Raw genomic sequence first — 19,658 nt, 5'->3', positions numbered from 1 at the left:
TATATTGGAGATTTTAAACCAGTTTTTAAACAACCTTATCTACTCAATTTATTATTTTGTTATTTGTCACCTTTGGTTTGTGTAAAAAAAAAAAAAAGGATTTCTTTGTTGCCTTCCAAATAATGAAATGAAAGAAGGGGAAGGTTCCTGGCATGGCAAGGTGGATGAAAGGAACGGATTATAGAATAGAATATGATTGACTCAGGCAATAAAATTTGGCAACTCAATTGGAATATAGTTGGGAAGCATTAGGCTCAACCTGCTTAAGCCATTAAACAATTAGAACAAACCATAGCTCAGGGTAAGGAAGGATAGGGAACAAATGCGCAACCTTCATTTCAACAAATGTAAATCCATAAAAGCAAAGTTGAAGTGAAGTAAGCTGCTCAGATTCAAAGAAACACTATTAACATAATCATTATTAATCTTCAACCAGCACACTTAGAGCAAAATGATCAATTTTATTTCATCTTCTATTAGAAAGTAACTTGGTAGTTTCCCAAAAGAATTCCGTGATATCTACTTATAAAATTAGAGCTCTCTAAAATATAATCCAGTGGCCATACCATGAACCAGCAGAAATAATCAAAAAGATATCAGGCTTCAAAGGGTTCAAGCAATCATAAGAATCTTAGAAACTTGTATGAAAACTTAAAATTTATTCAATGATAAAGTACTGACGACCTGGAACCTTAATAACCATAAGCAAGAACTTATAAAAAGTTTTTAAGAAATTATTTATATATAAGCCACCACTGCATAGCAGCAAGCTCACACAAGCATAAAACCAGAAACATAACCCAGAAACACTTAGACTTCAAACATAGTGGACTACTGCTGGACGCCCTCACGAATCACACTTGAAAAGAAAGACCATCACTTAGAAACCACCTCGGAGGCGAAGAACCAAGTGCAAAGTTGATTCCTTCTGGATGTTGTAGTCTGCCAGGGTCCTCCCATCCTCAAGCTGCTTACCAGCAAAAATCAGCCTTTGCTGGTCTGGAGGGATACCTTCCTTGTCTTGAATTTTGGCCTTAACATTGTCAATCGTATCAGAGCTCTCAACTTCCAAGGTGATGGTTTTCCCAGTAAGTGTCTTAACAAAAATCTGCATACCACCTCGAAGACGGAGCACCAAGTGGAGGGTGGACTCCTTTTGGATGTTATAGTCAGCCAGGGTGCGGCCATCCTCAAGTTGCTTACCTGCAAAGATCAACCTCTGCTGGTCTGGAGGAATACCCTCCTTGTCTTGGATCTTTGCCTTGACATTATCTATGGTGTCTGAACTCTCTACCTCCAATGTAATGGTCTTTCCAGTCAAGGTCTTGACAAAGATTTGCATTCCTCCACGAAGGCGGAGCACCAAATGGAGGGTGGACTCCTTTTGGATGTTATAATCAGCCAGGGTACGACCATCCTCCAGCTGTTTACCAGCAAAGATAAGCCTCTGTTGATCTGGTGGAATCCCTTCCTTGTCCTGGATCTTGGCCTTCACATTATCGATGGTGTCAGAACTCTCCACCTCCAATGTTATTGTCTTTCCGGTAAGGGTCTTCACAAAAATTTGCATACCACCCCTCAAACGAAGGACCAAGTGGAGTGTGGACTCCTTCTGAATGTTGTAGTCAGCAAGGGTACGGCCATCCTCCAGCTGTTTACCAGCAAATATAAGCCTCTGCTGGTCTGGTGGAATTCCTTCCTTGTCCTGAATCTTAGCCTTGACATTATCTATGGTGTCGGAGCTTTCCACCTCAAGGGTTATGGTCTTGCCAGTAAGGGTCTTAACGAAGATTTGCATCTATTTTGAACCATAATATATCCCAAATAAGAATAATATAAACTAAGAAAATATTACAAAACATTTTCACAACCGGGTCCAATCACAGAACGCAAATTTAACAAAAATTTTACAAAAACACGGCCTATTGATGAGGATCTTGGAAGATCGTGATAACTGGATGATCTAAGACTATTAAGATTGTTTTGATTATTAGACCCCATTTTCACCTCAAAATTTTTTTTAAATAATAGCGTCAAAACCGTAAATTTTATGCAAAAAATTCAAAGCAAATTAAAGAATCCAAATTTAAAAGGAAAACACAAATCTACATGTCAAGTTAAAAAAAAAAGGAAATAGATTTCTGATCTCAGATTGAATTAAAGGAAAACCGTAAAAGTGAAATAGGGAAAATCCCTAACCCTAATTCATAAGATCCCTCAAACAATGAAAAAGAAAATAAATTTATTATCTACAATTGAGTTACAATCTTGGAAAGGGGAAAAATCCCTTACCTTAATTCATAAGATTCATGAAACAATTCACTAGATAATTAACAAATTCAAAATTAGATCTAATAGAACCCGAATCAAAAACTGAAAATAAGAAAAATAAATAAATAAAGAGAATTTATTTACCTTGAAAAAGGGCTTCTATCGAACGATTAATCTGCTGCAGATTTTGATTTTGGGATGGGAACTGCTAGGCTCGATCGCCCTTCATTTATAGGCCCAATTGACACGTCAAATGACAAAATAGGCTTGTGTGAAACCAATGGGACTATGCCACGTGTTATACTTCCTGTTCTCGGCCTGGCCTGCCTGTATTCTGTTCGCGGAAGGCTAGATATTTTTAGCAGACGCGGTGCATCCACTACGTCACGCTCCTTTAAAGCGAGTTTATGCAACGCGCTGTTATGATTGGGTTACGTTAACAATATGGAGATATAAATATAATTAATTTCTTTCATCCCTTGTTTTTATTGCTTAGCTTTTATCTAATTAAATTTGATTTTATATGAATTTCGCATCTATCACCAAACAATATTTCCCTTTTTTTTATTGGCCAAAACAAAATTTCCTTTTCAACGTCGTCATAGAATTATACGTTGAGTCATGAGTGCTACCAAAAATTAAAAATCTGCTGTCAAATTATGCATGTTCTTTCAAATTCAAATTTCTTGTTTGGATGTTGAGAAACTAAGATGAGCCTTATCTCAAGTATAACTAAATTTTATAGATTCAAGCTTTTTTTTTCATGAAATTTATTATTTGACTTTTTTTCTCGTTGAATTTATTATTTGACTCGCTTCCTTTTACACCTGATTTCACCTCTGATTCAAGCAATCTATTGACTTTCCTGAGGCTTATTTCAATCATTTGCTACTGCTACTAGCTATATAGCTTTCTCTGATATGTGAAGTTTTGTTTTATGGCTTCAAATGGAAATTTCTTTTTCTTACAACCTTAAAAAAACTGTTGAGTAACATGAAACAGTAGTTTTGTTTTGCCTTTGCTCAGCTTTTACATTATCATTATAGTTTTTCTCTTTCCATAATTCTTCTAACTATATCACAATTTCATTGTTTTATTATTACTTTGATTCATTTGTGTGTGTTTTTTTTTTCTTATATTTTTAATTCTTGCTTGCTTTGTTACTCACAAAATTAGTATTAATTGTTCTTTCAAATTCCCAAATTTTCTTGCCAAGCAAACAGGCCATAAAATTCAACCAGAATGAGTAAGAAGAGGATAAAATAGCATTTAGAACATCTTCTCATCACTGAATTAGTGTTACTTTCCAATTAATCATTGACAGAGGTGGAGGCAAAGGGGTAGGTAGGGGTCACGGCCCCTCAAAATTTTTTCTACACCATTCTAGATCAATAATTGAGTCTATCAAAATTAATAGCGTCACCCATGTCCTCATTCAATTCACTATTTAACCCTCTTTTGATTATCATCTGCTTCACCTCTAATCATTTGATCTTTTGTTAACTTTTCCTTGAATCATCACATTGGACATGTATGAAAACATTTCGTTGAGGGTCTAATCAAGTTGAATTGAGTCAGGGTATGAAAACATTTTGAAAGATCACTATCTAAAACACTACATCAGTTAAAATTTTTGAAAGATCATTATCTAAAACACTACATTCTTGAAGTTTGAAATACTAATTTTTATCTATGAACAAAATAAAAAATTCCTTCTAATTTGGTTCGCATCACAAGTTTGATATAAATATAATAAAAATATAATATTCCATGAGCATGAATAAATCGATTACATTCCAAGTTGAAAAAAATAAATATACAATCCAAAATATAAAAGAAACCTAATTTAAAGGCTACAATTATCAAAGCAAATAGAATCTCCTATATATCTAGCAACATAGTGTAGTGTATAAATAGATTCAAATAAAATAGACATCATATAATGTTATACATGCTACCAAGTGGAAAGATATTATTATACATATTATATATCTTAAAATTGCAATGCATTATGTATACGCATTACATGTTATATGTTCTACTAAATGAAAGAATATTATTATATATATAGAGATATTCCTATGTTTCATGATAGATTTATTGTTTGAATGTAATGATTAAAAATTAAAATGCATAACTAATTTACTTGTATTTATCGTGCTATTTAGAAGCTAGTCTTTCTTGATATCTTAAATAACCATCCCTTCTCACATTATAACTTTGAGTCTATGACTATTGGTGCAACGGAATGAAATTTGAGTTGTAATAAATAAAAGTAATATGAATATTTTTTACTTTACCTAAGTTTTTAGATGTACACATCATATTTGGAGGTGGTCAGCTCAACACAACCGATTGGACTTATTAATTTCAATGCTCTAATAATATTTTGAAAGTAATATTGAAACATATTAGTAATGAAAGACATATGCGTTGAATTTTTTGTATCAACTTAGATAAGACACAATTATTTTCATGTATGCAATTGAAGATAAATACAAACACAATTATGTTCATGAAATGCAACATTATTAAAGTAAATGAATGCAATGAAAAGATAATATAATTATTAATCGAGAAGATGAAAAAACATGATGTTTAAATGACAAAACAATTATCCACGTATAGTAAAAGAAAACTCAACTTAAGCATAAAAAATGTACATTGTATTAAGTAAGTCATGCAAAATAACCTAATAGCATCCCAGAGCTTCACCTTTTTTATTATTTCACATACATGTCCTTTTTGGATTACGACCAAAAGTTGTATAGTTGATAATACAATTTTGTAGTCCAATTGCATTGTAGAATAGTAATTTCTTATTTTATCTAGAGCCAAATTTGAGTTGTAAAAGACGAAAAGCTTGCTAATATTTATAATAATAATCATATAAATATGACAATTTGAAGTCGCCTTGCAAAAATAGCAATTGGCCCCACTACCTTAAGTGTAACAAAAATGCTTTAAAACAATTTTTTTAAAAAATAAGATACAACAATAATTTACATTCCTTTGTCATTAAAAAGGAACTAAGCGTATTTCTTTTTTATTTTAGTTACCAAATATGAACGAAAATAGTGATGTTTAACCAATAGCATCAATAAGGTTTTTCCAACATCATGGTCACATTTAAGTTAAAAATAATTACAGGATTTACATCATAAGCACCCCAAAAACTCAAACCATCATAAATATTGATGTAACAAAACTAATACAAGAATAAAATCCAAAACATATGGTAAAAATAGTTTTTCCTAAGGAAATAGAACCAACTTGATGGTCTAGATATTGGAATACATAACTTTTTAGACTCTGAACAAATAATGTTCCATTTGTTGGGGGCAAAAGACTAGCTAAGATTTGTATGATTCACAATATAGGCAGCTCATAATAATTTAGGCTATATTTTCATAACAAAAAGAAAACCAATAGTTTATCAAACACATAATAGTAACATACTTTTTCTTAGATGAGCAATGCTACTTGCCCACCACAAAAGTTGTTATTTTCTTAATTATTTGCACTCCTTTAAAGGTGCATATGGATATCTAAAAGTTTCAATGGTGAAGTCTACAAATTCTTAGGGAAATTGAAGTTGATCCATTATCACACTAGGTGGAGCAAGTGGCATTTTCTGTTTTAGATTATCAATACCTATATTGATTTTCTAATAGGGGAAAAGAAAATTAGAGGTTGAATGTACCTTTAAAAGGGTAGATTTACCACAACCATTAGGACTAAGAAACATCCATAACTATCTCGAAAAGAATCCGAATTGAACAATCCTTGAGAATTTGCACCATTTTGCCTTGCTTTATATTAACCAGAAGTTAATTTTACAACCTTCGATAGCAACATTTTCAGTTGCATTGTCTCTGCAACCAAACAACAAAAACTGAAACTTCCATAAGAAACAAAATATAAATTGTTTGAGAAAATGCATAACTGAAAAGAACTTTATCGTAATGGGAGCTAGGGGAAAGGGCGTAAAATCTAATTGAAGAAATTGAGTGAAGGGGGTAGATTAGGCATAAACTTACGGACTGTGTAGCCTAGATAGTATAATCCACCTAAGATATTTCGTAATGTTAAAAAAATATAAAATATAATAGATGCAAAAGAGCAAAATAACTAAAATAAGAGATAGAACTTGCAAGCTTTGTGTCTCAAATTCACCAAACCTGTTATAGCCAAATTGGCGAGTCTTTCAATGTTCTTCATCGTCGTCATTTATTTCTAATATAATAACGATGAAAACTCAAACTTCTTAAGGGTAAATTTATGCATAAGAAGTCAGGACCCACTTAAGCAGGCATGCGTGCAAAGCATATGATAGGCAGTAATAAAAGTGAGGGAAGTGGTTGATTTAATCGATTAAATTTATTTTTTTAAAAATAAAATTTAAATTTAAATTTTATTAATAATTATTTATTAAAATTTATTTTTTTATATTAAATTTAAATTTTATCAAATCTTTTTAAATATATAATTTATAATAATTTATTTTAAATTATTAAATATAATATATTTTGTTTTAATTTAAAAAATTAAATAATCTATCTATTTCCAGATTATTTTACCCAAAAAAAAAAAAAAAAAAAAAGGCAAGTAAAGGAGATGTGTCTCACACCAGTCCATTGTCACGCCCGTGCTCGTGAAATTATTGGTCACGGCAGATGCTACCATGTGTTTCATTAAAACTTGGCTTTACTTATTTTACCATAACGAAACAAAAATAGCCAGAGTAAGGCAGCATCAAGCATTGATGAGTTTCTGTTTAGATTTGTTAAAGCCTGGCTGCCTGCTCTCCCAAGGGCATTCTTCAACCATATATTATTAAGATATAACGTTTTGGTTTTCCGTTCTTCAAATTTAACAACCCAACCAAGTTCCAAAATAAGAACAGAGATCTACGACAAATTTAGAAAATCACATATACTAATTCAATCTTAAGACAAGGACCAGCCTAATAAAATGTGAAAGGGAATACCCCGTCAAAGTTGTTTTAAATTCAGATGATAGTAACAACCATGTGAGAAAGAGAAATAATAATAGTTTCCATTGTCATTCAACATCGCATAGGTCAAGAGTTGAAAGCACAAGAAACACCGGACGCATATATCAGTATCAAACCAACATAGAGATAATATAAAACAGCACAGATATAACTAATAGTTCATCGGGTAGGATTTTCAATTTGGAATACGAGAGGCTAGACCCCCAGAAATTTTTGCAGATGCAACTTAAAACCAATGGATTTTGATGTTAACCTCCTTCACAATGCCAGCCTGTTCACAGAACAAAAGAGAATGGTGATTAAGAACTTGAACAACATGCATGAACTAAGCAAACAAAGATAATTGCTATGTTGAATCTTCTTGCCAGTTTTAAGAATATCTAAACTAAAGAGTAACGACAATAACCTGAACAAGAAAAGTGGAGACATTCTCCCTCTGATCGCCTTGAAGTTGAATAACCTACACATAAACCAAGTAAATAATAAACATAACAATGGCAAACAAAGACGGAGGTAGCCAAGGTCAGTTTCTTAGGAGGTTAGACAAACACCTGCCCTAACTCAGGGTCCTTGACAACAGTGCCATTGCAACGGAACTTCCCCTTGAGGACCTTGAGAATTTCTTTATAGCCGAATTCTTTCTTCAACCCCTGGACAGTGGTCAGAATTTTCCTACCATTTTGCTGAATTCGAATGTGCACATACTCCTTGGCACCAGCACCAGGGTCTTCAGCATTTGCATCAGCACACGGACCTAGCAACGCAGCACAGCATACAAGTTAAATTTTCCATAATCACAACAATTTAATATAATGGCGTAGAAATCAGCATGCTACCCCTGAGACGAATGCTACCCCTGAGACGAAGGACAAGGTTGAGGGTGGACTCCTTTTGTATGTTGTAGTCAGCAAGAGTTCGGCCATCCTCAAGCTGCTTTCCAGCAAATATAAGCCTCTGCTGGTCAGGTGGGATCCCTTCCTTGTCTTGGATCTTGGCCTTAACATTATCGATTGTATCAATTGTGTCGGAGCTTCCCACCTCAAGGGTGATAGTCTTTCCAGAAAGAGTTTTGACAAAGATCTGCATCTGCTGTCAACAAGAAACTTGAAATTAATTTATAACTTCCAAAAATCCATAAATATGAGCAAAATAATAACTTTTTTTTTTTTTTCAAAAAGAAACCAATTAAGAATTACTCAAAAGATTTAATTTGGCATAGATGACAGATCAAACAATTAACAAAAACTAAAACATTTGACCATGGTTATTTATAAAAAATTAAAAAAAAAAACAAAATTTTCATACTAACGCATAATACATCAAGCAAGTGGAATCAAATGAATATTATTGATTCAAACTATCAACAAATAAAGCAACATCAACAATAACCTACAATTTAGGCCAATCTCCCAAATTTGATAAAAAATAAATCAGATCATAAAATCAACCAATCAAATAACAAACACAAACAAACTTATAATAAAAAGCAAGTCATCTTATTCAATAATAATCAAATCCTAAAGCTAGATCAGCAATAAACCATGAAACCCTACAATCAACAATATAAAATTTACAATCAAATTAAACGACCAAAACAAAGAGATTCGAAAAAGATAAAATCTTTACAAAGAAGATGTGAATATTTTTATCAAAATCAATCGAATTGATCATATCGATGAATCCAAAAACCTAAACAAATCGAAAAGAATCTGCCAAAATTCAAGAAGTGGAAAAGGAAAAGAAATTACCTTTAGAGAGAATTCGAACCGAGAACTTTGATCGGTGAGATTTGATGGATAAAAGAATGGGAAAGCGTTGATATATTTAGCCGAAGGCAAAATGGAGCGAATAGCATGAAGCCGCGTGTTACGTGCATTATTGGTTTTCTTTTGACGATTAGATGACGAAAGATAGATGCCGTACGTGTTTGAAACAACGAAGAAATAAAGGAATATTTGTGATGATAAAATATTATTACATATTTGGAACAATAAAGAGGGAATTTACCAGCTAAAATATAAAAATTGCTTTTAATTTAATAAAAAATATTGTTACACATTGGGAATGACATTTGAAAATCCTGAGTTTCAAAGAATTTATGGTTGTAATATTTTTTTCAATCTAATAAATATAAAATTAAAAAATAAATTAAAATTTAAAAAATATATTTTTTATTATGAGAACATGCTTTTGCTTAACATCAATTAATTAATTAATTATGATAATTGGAAAAGATTTAGTCAAGTTTTTCAAATAGAATAAAGGTTGATTATTTTTATGGGTCAAAAGACTTTGATTTTATTACCTTGTTATTTTTTAAATTAATAATTAATAATTTAATCAAACTGTTGTGTGTAATTTGTTAATAAAATATTAAAATTTTAATTTTAAAACTCATAATCTAATTTTATTTTATTTTATTTTATCAATCTCAAATATAAAAAAGAAGTACTCTTGTGGATCTTACCCATTTAAAATATTACTATATAATAAAATAATGACAAGTTAATGAATATTAAAAAGATGATGATGAATACAGAAAAACCAAGCTGTAATTATATTTTTAATAGTCATCAACTTATTGTTGTTATCTATTTATATTGGAGATTTTAAACCAGTTTTTAAACAACCTTATCGACTCAATTTATTATTTTGTTATTTGTCACCTTTGGTTTGTGTAAAAAAAAAACATTGGATTTCTTTGTTGCCTTCCAAATAATGAAATGAAAGAAGGGGAAGGTGCCTGGCATGGCAAAGTGGATGAAAGGAACGGATTATAGAATAGAATATGATTGACTAAGGCAATAAAATTTGGCAACTCAATTGGAATATAGTTAGGAAGCATTAGACTCAACCTGCTTAAGCCATTAAACAATTAGAACAAACCATAGCTCAGGGTAAGGAAGGATAGGGAACAAATGCACAACCTTCATTTCAACAAATGTAAATCCATAAAAGCAAAGTTGAAGTGAAGTAAGCTGTTCAGATTCAAAGAAACACTCTTAACATAATCATTAATCTTCAACCAGCACACTTATAGCAAAATGATCAATTTTATTTCATCTTATAGCACACGGCCTATTGATGAGGATCTTGGAAGATCGTGATACCTGGATGATCTAAGACTATTAAGATTGTTTTGATTATTAGACCCCATTTTCACCTCAATTTTTTTTAAAAATAATAGCGTCAAAACCGTAAATTTTATACAAAAAATTCAAAGCAAATTAAAGAATCCAAATTTAAAAGGAAAACACAAATCTACATGTCAAGTTAAAAAAAAAAAAAGGAAATAGATTTCTGATCTCAGATTGAATTAAAGGAAAACCGTAAAAGTGAAATAGGGAAAATCCCTAACCCTAATTCATAAGATCCCTCGAACAATTCAACAGATATATAACAAATCCATAATTAAACCTAATAGAACCGAAATCAAACAAAGAAAAAGAAAATAAATTTATTATCTACAATTGAGTTAAAAGACAATCTTGGAAAGGGGAAAAATCCCTTACCTTAATTCATAAGATTCATGAAACAATTCACTAGATAATTAACAAATTCAAAATTAAATCTAATAGAACCCAAATCAAAAACTGAAAATAAGAAAAATAAATAAATAAAGAGAATTTAATTACCTTGAAAAAGGGCTTCTATCGAACGATTAATCTGCTGCAGATTTTGATTTTGGGATGGGAACTGCTAGGCTCGATCGCCCTTCATTTATAGGCCCAATTGACACGTCAAATGACGAAATAGGGCTGGGGTGAAACCAATGGGACTATGCCACGTGTTATACTTAATGTTCTCGGCCTCGCCTGCCTGGATTCTGTTCGCGGAAGGCTAGATATTTTTAGCAGACGCGGTGCATCCACTACGTCACGCTCCTTTAAAGCGAGTTTATAAAACGCGCTGTTATGATTGGGTTACGTTAACAATATGGAGATATAAATATAATTAATTTCTTTCATCCCTTGTTTTTATTGCTTAGCTTTTATCTAATTAAATTTGATTTTATATGAATGTTGCATCTATCGTCATACAACATTTCCCTTTTTTTTATTGGCCAAAACAAAATTTCCTTTTCAACGTCGTCATAGAATTATACGTTGAGTCATGAGTGCTACCAAAAATTAAAAATCTGCTGTCAAATTATGCATGTTCTTTCAAATTCAAATTTCTTGTTTGGATGTTGAGAAACTAAGATGAGCCTTATCTCAAGTATAACTAAATTTTATAGATTCAAGCTTTTTTTTCATGAAATTTATTATTTGACTTTTTTTCTCGTTGAATTTATTATTTGACTCCCTTCCTTTTACACCTGATTTCACCTCTGATTCAAGCAATCTATGGACTTTCCTGAGGCTTATTTCAATCATTTGCTACTGCTACTAGCTATATAGCTTTCTCTGATATGTGAAGTTTTGTTTTATGGCTTCAAATGGAAATTTCTTTTTCTTACAACCTTAAAAAAACTGTTGAGTAACATGAAACAATAGTTTTGTTTTGCCTTTGCTCAGCTTTTACATTATCAATACAGTTTTTCTCTTTCCATAATTCTTCTAACTATATCACAATTTCATTGTTTTATTATTAATTTGATTCATTTGTGTGTTTTTTTTTTCTTATATTTTTAATTCTTGCTTGCTTTGTTACTCACAAAATTAGTATTAATTGTTCTTTCAAATTCCCAAATTTTCTTGCCAAGCAAACAGCCCATAAAACAACCAGAATGAGTACGAAGAGGATAAAATAGCATTTAGAACATCTTCTCATCACTGAATTAGTGTTACTTTCCAATTAATCATTGACAGAGCTGGAAGCAAAGGGGTAGGTAGGGGTCACGGCCCCTCAAAATTTTTTTCTACACCATTCTAGATCAATAATTGAGTCTATCAAAATTAATACCGTCACCCATATCCTCATTCAATTCATTATTTAACCCTCTTTTGATTATTATCTGCTTCGCCTCTAATCATTTGATCTTTTGTTAACTTTCCTTGAATCATCACATTGGACATGTATGAAAACATTTCGTTGAGGGTCTAGTCAAGTTGAATTGAGTCAGGTCCATGCATTATCACAATCAACTCAACTTGATTTGAAATCTTAAAATTCCTATGTTCTACTAAATGAAAGAATATTATTATACATATAGAGATATTCCTATGTTTCATGATGGACTTATTGTTTGAATGTAATGATTAAAAATTAAAATGCATAACTAATTTACTTGTATTTATCGTGCTATTTAGAAGCTAGTCTTTCTTGATATCTTAAATAACCATCGCTTCTCACATTATAACTTTGAGTCTATGACTATTGATGCAACGGAATGAAATTTGAGTTGTAATAAATAAAAGTAATATGAATATTTTTTACTTTACCTAAGTTTTTAGATGTACACATCATATTTGGAGGTGGTCAGCTCAACACAACCGATTGGACTTATTAATTTCAATGCTCTAATAATATTTTGAAAGTAATATTGAAACATATTAGTAATGAAAGACATATGCGTTGAATTTTTTGTATCAACTTAGATAAGACACAATTATTTTCATGTATGCAATTGAAGATAAATACAAACACAATTATGTTCATGAAATGCAACATTATTAAAGTAAATGAATGCAATGAAAAGATAATATAATTATTAATCGAGAAGATGAAAAAACATGATGTTTAAATGACAAAACAATTATCCACGTATAGTAAAAGAAAACTCAACTTAAGCATAAAAAATGTACATTGTATTAAGTAAGTCATGCAAAATAACCTAATAGCATCCCAGAGCTTCACCTTTTTTATTATTTCACATACATGTCCTTTTTGGATTACGACCAAAAGTTGTATAGTTGATAATACAATTTTGTAGTCCAATTGCATTGTAGAATAGTAATTTCTTATTTTATCTAGAGCCAAATTTGAGTTGTAAAAGACGAAAAGCTTGCTAATATTTATAATAATAAAAAACAATTTATTAGTGTTTGAAAGATAATTTTTAACTACATCATATAAATATGACAATTTGAAGTCGCCTTGCAAAAATAGCAATTGGCCCCACTACCTTAAGTTCAACAAAAATGCTTTAAAACATTTTTTTTAAAATAAGATACAACAATAATTTACATTCCTTTGTCATTAAAAAGGAACTAAGCGTATTTCTTTTTTATTTTAGTTACCAAATATGAACGAAAATAGTGATGTTTAACCAACAGCATCAATAAGGTTTCTCCAACATCATGGTCAAATTTAAGTTAAAAATAATTATAGGATTTACATCATAAGCACCCCAAAAACTCAAACCATCATAAATATTGATGTAACAAAACTAATACAAGAATAAAATCCAAAACATATGGTAAAAATAGTTTTTCCTAAGGAAATAGAACCAATTTGATGGTCTAGATATTGGAATACATAACTTTTTAGACTTTGAACAAATAATGTTCCATTTGTTGGGGGCAAAAGACCAGCTAAGATTTGTATGATTCACATTATAGGCAACTCATAATAATTCAGGCTATATTTTCATAACAAAAAGAAAACCAATAGTTTATCAAACACATAATGGTAACATACTTTTTCTTAGATGAGCAATGCTACTTGCCCACCACAAAAGTTGTTATTTTTCTAATTATTTGCACTCCTTTAAAGGTGTATATGGGTATCTAAAAATTTCAATGGTGAAGTCTACAAATTCTTAGGGAAATTGAAGTTGATCCATTATCACACTAGGTAAAGCAAGTGGCATTTTCTGTTTTAGATTATTAATACCTATATTGATTTTCTAATAGGGGAAAAGAAAATTAGAGATTGAATGTACCGGGTAGATTTACCATAACCATTAGGACTAAGAAACATCTATAACTATCTCGAAAGAATCCGAATCGAACAATCTTTGAGAATTTGCACCATTTTGCCTTGCTTCAAATTAACCGAGAAGTTAATTTTACAACCTTCGATAGCAACATTTTCAGTTGCATTGTCTCTGCAACCAAACAACAAAAACTAAAACTTCCATAAAAAACAAAATATAAACTGTTTGAGAAAATGCATAACTGAAAAGAACTTTATCATAATGGGAGCTAGGGGAGGGGGCGTAAAATCTAATTGAAAAAATTGAGTGAAGGGGGTAGATTAGGCATAAACTTATAGACTGTGTAGCCTAGATAGTATAATCCACCTAAGAGATTTTGCAATGTTAAAAACATATAAAATATAATAGATGCAAAAGAGCAAAATAACTAAAATAAGAGATAGAATTTGCAAGCTTTGTGTCTCAAATTCACCAAACCTGTTATAGCCAAATTGGCGAGTCTTTCAATGTTCTTCATCGTCGTCATTTATTTCTAATACAATAACAATGAAAACTCAAACTTCTTTTTAGCTAAAAAAAAAAACTAAAAATCAAAATAGATCGAAACAATTAATGAATTAGTTAAGAAAAAAATTAAGATTTAAATGAATTTTCAAATAAAATTAAGATTAAAACCTTTGATTTTATATCTCTCTTTCTCTCTCTAACGATCGATGGAGTTTTATAGATCAGAGATACCAAAAATTAAAGCAAAGAAAAATACCAAAAATTAAGATAAAGAAAGAAAGAAAGAAAAATTCTAAATTTTTTTATTATTCATTTTCTTAGATTGAAAGAAAATATAGTAGCAATATAAATCGTATATGAACAACTATATATGACAAAAAGAGTCAAAAATAAGACATGCAAAATTTTATTAACACTGAAAACACAAAAATTGAGAAACATAGATTATTTATCAATTTTATCAGATTTTATCCAATCACCTTAATGCTTAACTCGGATTCCTTCATGGGAATTCTCTTATCTTTGAAAACCCAATTGCAAAACCTAATCAAATCTCACGATAAACCAAATAAAATGCCAACTTTAATAATGAAGAATGAAAAACTAATTTGATTCTTTCATGGGTTTTGTTTATTTTTGAAAACCAAAATACAATAACTAATCAAGTCTTGATGACAATAGAAAAAAAAATTATAAAAATAGGAATAGGAAAAAGCTAAAGACTTAGATACCAGTTACATGAGAATGTTACAATGCCCAAGCTTTTCTAGAAACCCAAGCTATAGAAACAATTAGAGCCAGTATTTGAAGAAAAAAAGTAGCACACAATGAAAAAAGACAAAGAGAAAAAGAGAGAGAGGACAGCTAGAGGCATTACGACGAAGAAAACAAATATGAATAAGCAATTTTTTATGACCCAAATTAATTTTTAATTTTTTTTTAAGATTTTAAAAACGTGGACAGTAAAATTGAGATAGAAGACTACTTTTAATGTAGGTATAGATACTTAAACCACTTGAATTCGACTCAATAGATTTTATATAAAATTGTATATATGAATATTAAACATTATATTTTCATCATATATTTATATATACAAATTAAATATATTAAACAATAAAAATTCTATTAAAATTACTAATATCTTTACTCAAATATTAAAATATTAAAATTTAATTTGATTTATCTTTAAAAAAACTTAAATTCAATTTAATAATAAATGATGAATTAAATTCGAATTGAATATAAATAACTTAAGAATGGTGTAAGTTGTCTACATCCTTAGACCCAGCTAATAACAACAGAGTTTGAATCATTTCTTCCTTCAATCAAAAAGAAAAAGAGAAGGCGAAAGAGCTTTGAGTGGAGTGTTACACAGGACAGTTTTGATTAAATGTCAAAGCTTTATTCAAGTCATGTCAAATTGAGACGTGTTTTTATAGTAGACCATGCATCAATTCCGACCCGAATTTCCATCCATCACATGACTGACACACAAAAAAAATTATAAAACAAAACAATAACCTAGCATCTGATGCCATGCAGGCATGCACTGCCAGGCCAATGCATCCATATGCTTATATGCCAGCAAAACCTCTGCTTATCCCGTGAAGTTCATGCAAGAGCTTACAGCCATAAAACATATTGATAATTTATATATTTATGTTATATTTATTTTTATTATTAAATATATATAAAACATAAAAATTATTATATCATAATTGATATTGATATATTAAATATAAAATATATTAAATTTATATATCATTTTTTATAATATTTTAAATCGTGTTTTTTTTTAAAAAAAATGTTAGAGGCACTCAAAAAAAAAAAAAAAAACAACCGACATTCAAAATTTTATAAAATCACGTCAGTTTATTTTTGTAATTTAAATGCCAATTACCAATTAAGATGGTCTCATTTTTTTAAAGCCAAGTTTTGTTTTTTATGATAATTTATATTAGATAACTTATAAAAATAGGTATCCAATTTTAAATGACAAAAATAAATTAACATAATTTTATAAAATTTTGAGTGTTTGGGTGCGATTGCTGAGTCGACTGCCCCTAATATTCTCTTCTTTTTTTTTTTTTGTATTGTGATTAAAATTATCAAATTTAAATTTAAGTATTCACAAATTTAAGGTCTAGCTAGTTAGCCCATTAAAATAATGTTTGGGCTTCATTTATGTAATTGAACTTGGTTATTAGATATTTGGGCTGTTATTAATGATATGAGTTTGTATTACAATGTAAGATTCTCTTTGTCACCCAATACCACACTTACTTTTGCTTGTGAACTGTTGGCTCTTTTATCTTTTTCCACTTAAAATAGTCTCCATACCCTAACAAATCAATGACATAGATATCAATAATGCTAGCTCCTATTCAAATTCTATATGTCAATACAATTAGCTTTCTTTTCTATCATTTCTTTCACAATCTATTCATATGTGTTTGGTCCAACATCCTTTCCTCAACATCAATCTAGTAACAATGAAGATAAACCTAATAATTCTTTTGAACTCTTACTTGTAATTTTTTTTTTTTTTCATTTGAAAGATTTTCTCAACCACCATTTTTTTTAGTATCTCTCTAGTTCTAGAATATTTGTCACCTTTATAACCTATTTGATTCTTTGAAAAAAAAAAAAAAGATATGAACTTGTGATGAAAAGTAAGAGAGAAAATAAATAAAAGGTAATATAAACAAGTAAATAAAAACTCCATTACTTTTGCATTTTTAGTATAAAGTTCAAATTTATCACTCTAGTTAGGGTCATAGATCAAATTTGATTAACAATTGAAAAAAAACTAACAATAAAAAAAATTCTTGAAAAGTTTAAGAATATTGTAAATATATAGAACATTGCTGTTATATATGTTTGGTTCACAAGATTATAATAAAATAAAATAAGATAATATGATTATAATCTATCTTATGCTTAATATATGCAATAATTAAAATAAGATAATTTTATTTATTGGATCAAAATTATCCTTCCTTTAAGTGTATATAGTTTAAATTTATTGATGTAATTTTTAAAAATATGATAGAATATGTAAGTTTAATCTCATAAATTAAAAATAATTCTCTCCATTTTGAGAGGATTGAATCATGTAATATCAAGAAGATAATTAATCCTCCTTGCAATCCAATCACTTTCTTTAAATATAAATTAAATATAAGATAAAATAATAATCATTTTGTTTCATCTATCATCCTTTATATACATCAAACATGCCCGAACGAGCTATATTCATTTAATTATTATCTCTTACTTATACAACTACTTAGCTTTCATATTAATTACTTATCACTTTAATTTAAAAAAAAAAAAAAGTAATTCGATGTCAACATCCAAAATTTGTAAAGCCACTTTCAACATTGAAGGGGATGTGGATATGATTGTAAGAATATGAAATATTGGAAATCTTATACAAACACTTCTTCTTCATTAGGTAGCAGTCACACAGTCATATCTTCCATTGCTCTATCTTTTATATTTTCTTGCCAGGCTTATAACAATTGGAAATCTAAAATATCTTAATTAATTATACCATGATGATATGTAAAACAATTTTTGCAATATTCTTGATTCTCATTGGCATCTTGAAAATTGTAAATTTGTAATGGGTTGCTTCAGTCAAATACATATATATTCAAGCAGATTGATTGTTTCTGTATTTTATTAGTTGGATTCTGTTTTGCTGATACTTTTATAACTTGATTTTATTTTCTAAAAAGTTGCTATAACTAATATTAAAACACAAATTCATAATTGATTTAAAAATGATAAATAATCAAAAAGTGTAAGATCATATTATATGGCAGGGGAAAACTTATATGAAATTTTTTAAGTGAAGTTTGTAAAGTTTTTTTTAAATGATTTAATAAAAATTTTAATAAAAAAATCCAAATCGATAAATTGATAAAACTTAATATGAAAATCAATAATATATAAAAAATTATTAAAAATATTATTTTAAATTCAAATTTGATTGATATTTATTTAACGATAAAAATTCTGTCAATATTTTTATTAAAAATATCTATCTAAAAAAATATATATATAAATTTATTAAACTTTAAAAAAAAAATTACACCTAATACCTTTAAATCTATCAATTTTAATTTTTATTTAATTGTTTTTAGTTGAAAATTTCACTAATTTCATTTAAAGAACTTCATTTAAGTCTATTCCTGTTTGGTATTGCATTTGCTCAATTAAAAACCACTTTCAACTTAAACACAATACCAAACATAATACCAAGTTATCTATAATTCTTTCAATTTTTATTAATTAATTGCTTTTGTATTCAAATAAACTCATTTTTTCTTCTTTTTCTCATCATTTCTTTTTTTTTTAGGACATAAAAAACAATAAATAAAAATATAAATCAAACGAAATCTTAAACTTCATTTTTTTTCTCTCTTTTTAAAGGAGAAGCTTTTTATTTTTATAATAATATGATGAATTTCAAGATTACAAATGTAAATATCTTGTTATAATGACTTGCTTGCCTCATTTATTATTATATAGCTATTAATTAATTAGAAGTAATCTAGCTAATAGCTCCATTAGATTAAACCTTGTGAAATGACTTACTATCACATTGATATGTCCCTAATACCACAATTAAGAGCAGAATATTTTGTTTTCAGACAATTATAAATCACACATTTCAATGAATCTGTCTTGTGTCAAAAACTAGATCACACTTTATTTCAAAAAAAAAAAAAAGATCACACTTTGTTTGGATGGTATAGGAATCACATTGCATAAAATCCTAGGACCTAATCATATCTTAATACTTTACATTAATTATGATTAATTAATTGATAAATATTGATGTGATCAGTGAGTCCACCAATAAGGGGGGGCAGCCCCCTATATATTGCAGTGATGAGAGTTTTGAGCATTGGCCGGTGAGGAGGGCGGCCAAACTTTGATGCATGAAAGACTAATTGGTGTAAAGACAACCAAATATAACCAAAATTATTGCAGAAAACATGACCCTTTAATTTTCAAAGCTTTGAAACG

The 19,658-nt window shown here is 29.3% G+C and overlaps 1 protein-coding gene and 1 long non-coding RNA gene across 2 annotated transcripts; both read right to left on the bottom strand.

The window, feature by feature from the left end:
- Positions 1-639: 639 nt before the first annotated feature.
- On the bottom strand, positions 640-10,979 carry LOC111301631 (polyubiquitin-like). Its single transcript, XM_089754389.1, has 11 exons — positions 10,924-10,979; positions 8,125-8,374; positions 7,840-8,042; positions 7,695-7,748; positions 7,521-7,559; positions 6,992-7,181; positions 5,008-5,099; positions 3,288-3,343; positions 2,478-2,688; positions 2,416-2,430; positions 640-1,798 (listed from the first exon to the last, which is right to left on the bottom strand). The coding sequence occupies exons 2-11, from the start codon at positions 8,372-8,374 to the stop codon at positions 881-883; spliced, it is 2,028 nt and encodes a 675-aa protein (XP_089610515.1). The 5' UTR covers positions 10,924-10,979; the 3' UTR covers positions 640-880.
- LOC149511722 (uncharacterized) lies at positions 5,958-6,380 on the bottom strand. Its single transcript, XR_016333581.1, has 2 exons — positions 6,312-6,380; positions 5,958-6,146 (listed from the first exon to the last, which is right to left on the bottom strand). It is a non-coding gene; the product is annotated as an uncharacterized LOC149511722 (long non-coding RNA).
- Positions 10,980-19,658: the final 8,679 nt, after the last annotated feature.

This window comes from Durio zibethinus, chromosome 25 (genome assembly GCF_047325235.1).
Source record: "Durio zibethinus cultivar Kanyao isolate XHJ-2024 chromosome 25, ASM4732523v1, whole genome shotgun sequence".
NCBI lineage: Eukaryota > Viridiplantae > Streptophyta > Magnoliopsida > Malvales > Malvaceae > Durio > Durio zibethinus.
The sequence above is the reverse complement of the archived record's forward strand: the minus strand, read 5'-3'. Positions and strand labels throughout refer to the sequence as shown.

Excerpts from the sequence above, each read along its gene's own strand:
- LOC111301631 (XM_089754389.1), bottom strand. The coding sequence starts at position 8,374 with ATGCAGATCTTTGTCAAAACTCTTTCTGGAAAGACTATCACCCTTGAG. Across the intron at positions 7,749-7,839 it reads AGGACCCTGAGTTAGGGCAG|GTTATTCAACTTCAAGGCGA; the intron begins GTGTTTGTCTAA and ends GTTTATGTGTAG. Across the intron at positions 7,560-7,694 it reads TCTCCACTTTTCTTGTTCAG|GCTGGCATTGTGAAGGAGGT; the intron begins GTTATTGTCGTT and ends TTCTGTGAACAG.